The sequence below is a fragment of the Triticum dicoccoides genome, chromosome 3A, assembly GCF_002162155.2.
Source record: "Triticum dicoccoides isolate Atlit2015 ecotype Zavitan chromosome 3A, WEW_v2.0, whole genome shotgun sequence".
Classification (NCBI taxonomy): domain Eukaryota; kingdom Viridiplantae; phylum Streptophyta; class Magnoliopsida; order Poales; family Poaceae; genus Triticum; species Triticum dicoccoides.
In genome coordinates, this window is record NC_041384.1 from 552,475,984 (window position 1) to 552,482,500 (window position 6,517).

General features: G+C 46.0%; 1 protein-coding gene across 1 annotated transcript; it reads left to right on the forward strand.

Annotated features, from left to right (window-relative positions):
- Positions 1-2,207: 2,207 nt before the first annotated feature.
- On the forward strand, positions 2,208-3,569 carry LOC119272107 (peroxidase 2-like). Its single transcript, XM_037553689.1, has 2 exons — positions 2,208-2,549; positions 2,660-3,569. The coding sequence occupies exons 1-2, from the start codon at positions 2,208-2,210 to the stop codon at positions 3,401-3,403; spliced, it is 1,086 nt and encodes a 361-aa protein (XP_037409586.1). The 3' UTR covers positions 3,404-3,569.
- The last annotated feature ends 2,948 nt before the right edge of the window (positions 3,570-6,517 follow it).

A 6,517-nucleotide genomic window follows, 5' to 3' on the forward strand; every position in this document is an offset into this window, starting at 1 on the left:
TAGGATGGCATTTTAATTTTTTATTGCATGGCAGTTTTCTTTCTGGGCTTATCCTGATAAAATATTTTATCTGGAGGATGTAGTTTCATAAAGTAGCATGACAATTTTCATATTGTTCAGAGCATGTCATTTTCACAAATTTGTACATATTGTTTTGTTCATGGCATCTCTTCTATAGAGAGTGGCATTTTTATAAAGTATCACGGCAAATTTCATATTTTTTTCAGAGCATGTTATTTTTATAAATTTGTGTGTTCATGGCATTTTTTATATAGAGGATGGTAGTTTTTGTAAATTAGCACGGCAATTTTCCTATTTTTTTCGAAGCATGTCATCTTCATAAATTTTTGTGTATTCTGTTGTTCGTGGCATTTTATATGAGAATGGCAGTTTTTATAAAGTAGCATGATAAATTTCATACTTTTTTAGAGCATTGCATTTTTATAAATTTTGTGTTCCTGGAATTTTTTATATAGATGATCGCAATTTTATAAAAATAGCACTTTAATTTTCATTTTTTTCCCAGAGCATTGTATTTTTTTATAAATTTGTATGTATTATTTTGTTCATGGCATTTTATATATTGAGGATGGCAGTTTTATAAAGTAGCACGGGAAATTTCATACTTTTTCAGAGCATTAACTTTTTATAAATTTGTGTATCATGGTTTTTTTATACAGAGGATGGAAGTTTCATCAAAGTAGTACAATAATTTTCCTATTTTTTAGGGCATGGCATTTTTATAATTTTGTGTGTACTTTTTTGTTCATGTCATTTTTCATATAGAGGATAACATTTTTAAAGTTTAGCATGACAAAAACAAATTCTAGATTACTCGACCTTTTGTTTTTATTTTAAAGTCACAGCAATTTAAAAGGGCATTTTTAGGTCTCTGGGGTTCGCCTGGTCTGCCCTCCTGGCGAACAGCCAGGAACGGCCGCCAGGAGCACAACCCATGGCAAACGAATCGGCAGATGGGAGATCTCCCCTAGCAATCGATCGCTGGATATTAGGATCCTATTTGTACATATAGAAAACTACCAAAAGAGCTCTTATGCATATTGTGTGTTAATTATTATAGGCAGCAGATTTAATCCTAGTGACGGCCACTCCTTGGCGCGTGGCAAACTCGACTTGAAGAATGCATGAAGCATGGACCAAGAGCAGCGCCGAGGAACTTGACTCTTTAGTTCACTAAGGTCATCGCTAATCACGCGGTATCCGAGCTTTTTTATGCTTGTTTCACCTAACTCAAGTTGCAAGAGGCATGCACTATTGCACTCTGCAAGCGCAGGTTCGCACGTGATCCATTCCATGCGATTGTCAAAGGAAACTTGCATGCAGTTGGCAGCTGTATACCAAGAGCAGCACTTTCTCGGCACATCATGCCTGCATGGAATGGTTGTTACGTTTTCCACTCAATATTTAACAAGTCCGGCCGGCGAGGAGAGCAAGGCGGAGGCACTGATCCGAGCTTTCTATGCTTGTTTCGCCTAACTCAAGCTGCAAGTAGACATGCACTCTGCAATCGCAGGTTCGCACGTGATCCATTCCATGCGATTGTCAAAGGAAACCTGCATGTTAATGCAACCGGTTAGCATGCATGCAGATGGAAAAAATAGCCCCCGCTTATATAATAGTGTCATTCCTGAAAATATGCTATAGCATGCTATTAGCAAGACATTGTACAGTGATAATTTAGTGAGATAATTTTCAATACGCTATAGCGTGCTATTTTTTTTAGTGAGCACTTGCCCAGCACATCATGCCTGCATGGAATGGTTGTTGTCTTGTTGACGTTTTCCACACAATATTGAACAAGTCCGGTCGGCGAGGAGAGCAAGGCGGAGGCGCTGATCCCTTTCAGCATTCAACGGTCAACCTCCCCACGCACACCGGCACCGCGAGATCTCGAGGCCGATCAGACGGGCGACGCTCAATCAGTAAGCAACTTGATCCCTCGACGACAGGGAACATGGCATCCAACGTCGCCGGTCAGCCGCTTGAGCTGACTGTACGCGCGCCCGCTCCGGTGGAAATTCGCGTCCATCTCAACGTGCGCCGCCCAGGAAACGCGGCCGTGCCTATTGCATGGCTTCGTCGTCGTCGGTCCGGGACGACCTATAAATATGCAACCCGTAACCCAGACGTAGCAAACAACACACCACACGACCATCTATCTAGTGGCTAGCTAGTGCGAAAAGAAGATGGCCGCTAAGCTCGCAGCGCTCGTCGTCTTGGTCGCGTTCCTCGCCGGGCCGGCGGCGTGCGAGGGCGCCAGCATTTGCTTCAACGGCTGGCTGAGGCTACCCACCTTCAACCCATGGCTCTGTTCTCGCGGCTCCAGGATGAGAAGCCGTTCGTGGCAGCGGGGGGCTTCTCCCTCGGGGTTAGGGCTCGGCCACGGCTACTACGACAACAGGTGGTCGAAGTCGTACTGCCCCAGAGCGGAAGTGATCGTGAGGGGTGCCGTGAAGGACGCCGTGGCCGCGTACCCTGGCATTGGTGCGGGGCTTATCCGTCTCTTCTTCCACGACTGCTTCGTTCGGGTACGCACACACAGTTCGTCGATTCTAGCTTATATACTAACTGCATTGTCGTTTAAGAAGATCAACAGCATGTTCATTATTTCTTACTTCATGTTCATTATTATATTCAGGGGTGTGATGCTTCCGTCCTCCTCACCACGACCAACTCCAATAACAGCGACACAGAGAGGGAAGGCCTTCCCAACAAGAACAGCCTGCGAGGGTTCCAGGTGATCGACGCGGCCAAGGTGGCAATCGAGGCCGCCTGCCCCGGCAGGGTCTCATGCGCCGACATCGTCGCCTTCGCCGCCCGCGACGCATCCTACTTCCTCAGCAACCGCAGGATCAACACCCGGATGACAGGCGGCCGCTACGACGGGCGTGAGTCCTTTGCCAACGAGACCGACCAGCTGCCCGGGCCCTTCTCCACTGTCACGGAGCTCCAGACGAGTTTCACGGCCAAAGGGCTCACCTCAGATGAGATGGTCACGCTCTCTGGTGCGCACACAATCGGCCGCGCCCGCTGCATGTTCTTCTCCAGCCGCTTCTCTGAAATGGACCCGGCATTTGCCGCCAAGCTCAAGGCCCAATGCAATGGCAACGACGACACCAACGTGAAGCAAGACGATGTGACCCCCTATGTCCTGGATAAGCAGTACTACCGAAACGTGATCGATCGGAGAGTGTTGTTCACCTCCGACGCCGTGCTCAACTCGATAAAAACGATAACACAGGTGACAGAAAATGCGAACATTGCCGGGACGTGGGAGAGGAAGTTCGAGAGAGCCATGGAGAACATGGGAAAAATCGGGATCAAGACCAGAGCCGACCAAGGTGCAGAGATCAGGAAGGTATGCTCGAGAGTCAACAACTAAAGTTAGCTAGTAGTATAATGCGGGGTGGCTGGCTGGCTCATGGCGGGGTCGCCTAATGGACGAGATGTAACTTCGTCTAGCTATTGTCATTGTTGGTTTTCTCACACTAATTAATGTTTGTGTGTTAATAAAGACATAAGTAGGAGTACACAAGTAATAACTGTGTATGTTCACCTACGACTATTTTCTGGTTGCTTCTGCCCATTAAAAACTGATAATTTTGCGGCCAGCTAGGTGTCAATTGACTCAATTTTTATGAGAGCAGCGATGCGGCGGACGAGCTCGCATGCTCCTGGTTTGTGCACCAATGGTACAAGGTCACGTGGAGGAGGCAATTATGGACGGAGGGAAATACGGCTTCGTACAGGAGACGGAAAGGATGGGATACGGGTGTGGGCCAGGAGGGACGTCGTGACGGAGCTGGCTGTCGCCCTGACGCCTGACGGCCGCTAACGTGATGGGATAACTAGCGAGGAGCAGCACGCAGCGGTTCAGAGTGAGTAGCTTAGGTCTCCCGACTCCCGTATGCCTAACTCGTTTGCATGCTTTCCGCAAAAAAGCGTGCGAACTAATTAAAATGTTTTTTCCCTGAATATGGTTCAGATTGACAGCTAGCAAGGAGCAGCAAGCAGATCCGTCCCTATGAAAAAGAGGCTCACAATTTGTTAGGCATAAATATAACATGCCCAGTCGCTTGCCGCCAAGAATACCATTTTTCTGTTGGGCAACTTCATCGTATGTCATCAAATCTCACAAATGTTTCGATCGAATGGTCTGAAAATTTTACGATTGAAAAAAATCACATGGGTTTCTGAAGATGATTCTTGCGGGGAACTTTCATCACAATGCATATTTTTTGAAAATGAGTTTTGCAATGGCAACTACTCCCTCCGTCCCCAAATAAGTGAGTCAACTTTGTACTAACTTTGTACTAAAATTAGTATAAACTTGAGTCACTTATTTTGTGATGGAGGAAGTATATGTTACAACATGTGTCTTGACTCTTGAAACGATTTTTTTCATGGCAACTTTTATTAGAGGCATATGTTTCAAAAATTCATATTTCCATGGATTTTTTTATCACTTTGTATATGTTTTCAAAATGAAATCTTACCATGGATACATATGTTCTAAATTCGCCATGTGACCATTATATCTTTTCCTAATTTTCCCATGATTTTATAGACTGAAATTCATAGTTTTTTGTCATGTGACCATTACGAAGTTTCTATATTTTCCGTGATCTTTAGAGAAACAATTATATGTTTGTGGCAAATTTTATCATCTAGACATGGCCAGTTTTGTGGTAGTTTATTTATTTTAGAGCATGGCCAAAAAAAGATTGTGTTAGAGAGATATAAATATATGAAAAATGTATATGTTTGTGGCAAATTTTATCTTCTATACATGTATTTTTTTGCTATACATATGTCTTTTAAAATCCTGACTATGTGGTAGTTTTGTTTTCAGAAGTGTGACAATTTTTTAGCTAGTTACGCCGGCGTGGCCGTGGTCGGTGGCAGCACCCAGCCACTCTCCGCGATTGCATCTATGTCAGGACCCCGACTCGATGTCACATCGATCTAGCTGGTAACACCTCATATCACTTTGCGGCCTCACGCACGGTATCCCCACGGGTGTCGTCTTACCTTTTCCCAGGACCGTTTGCGCCTTTTGGCTCACGTATATGATAGTGTCGCTAGCATCCATATGATAAAGAGCCCGGGCTGACATGACTAGTCGTAAACCCAAAGTGGCACAGACTTACAGGGACAGGCATCCATGACCCAGCTTCGAACGTGTCGGTCATCAGCAAGTGGGTCCGGGCTGTAGCACTGGGCTAGCAGGACTCCGGTAAACCGGGCTGTAGCGGGCTAACAGGACTCCGGTACTCAAAGCGTGACATTTCCCCGAAGGGACAGACACAGGAACGAGGAAGGACACATGCCGGCCAGCCTAAGTGTTCCAGAGCAGTAGCAAGCTACCATGGCTCAGCGGTAACACTAGGAGACATTTCCCGGTAAGAGAGGCTACCAAAGATAAACAACTAGATAGTCAGATCCCACACATACCAAGCATTTCAATCATACACACAATATGCTCGATATGTGCAAATACAACGAATCATCACAACATGACTCTATGACACAAGTACTTTATTTAAGGCTCAGTGAGCCATACATAACATACACAAAGGTACGGGTCTCACGACCCCACATACAAGTCATACAGTCATACAAACCAGCAGCGGAAGTAACTTGTCTGAGTACAGACAACTAATAAAATAAAAGAGGCTTGGAAAGCCTAGCTATACTACGTGGTCCATCACAAGCTCAGGGTCACCACCTGGGTCTTTAGCCTACTCGTTGATGTCAACGTCTACATAGAACCCATCAGAAGGGGTTGCAGCGTCTTCTGTAAAAATGTAGATTATAGCAACATGAGTACAAAGGTACTCAGCAAGACTTACATCAGATCCTACATACATGCATAGTATCAAGAAGGGTTGGTGGAGTTATTGCAGCAAGCCAGCTTTGACTCTTGGCTAGACTATCCTACGAGACTCCAACTTGAAATGGTTTTGCGCACACGAGTCCACTACTCACCAATTCAATACACTACCGAGGATCCACCTCCGTCTTCCTACGGAAGAGCCATCCTCGGCACTCACACTTATCTTGAGGCTTTTAACAGTTTCCATTTACTTGTCTATGAATTGTATAGGCAACCAAGTAGTCCTTTACCGCGGACGCGGCTATTCGAATAGATCATGTTAACCCTGCAGGGGGTACTTCTTCATACACGCTCTCACCACTTACCGTCGTTTACACGACATGTACTCGGCAACCTTCAAGCGGAAGCCCAACGTGGGTGTCGGCCACGACCTACCTAATCACCTAAGCCTCCAGTCCAGGTTTATCGCCTATTCAGGTTCCATCCGCAGGGAGTCCGGCCGAGGTTTCCCATACGGCCCCGAACGATGTGAACAGGGTTCCCGAGATACCTAACGGGTATTCGGTACACCGTGCCACGTACCTACCGCATCACAGCCCACCCCTACGGTCAGCGCTGTCCACGGCCTCCAGTAGGCTACAAACACCAGAAACTACTTGC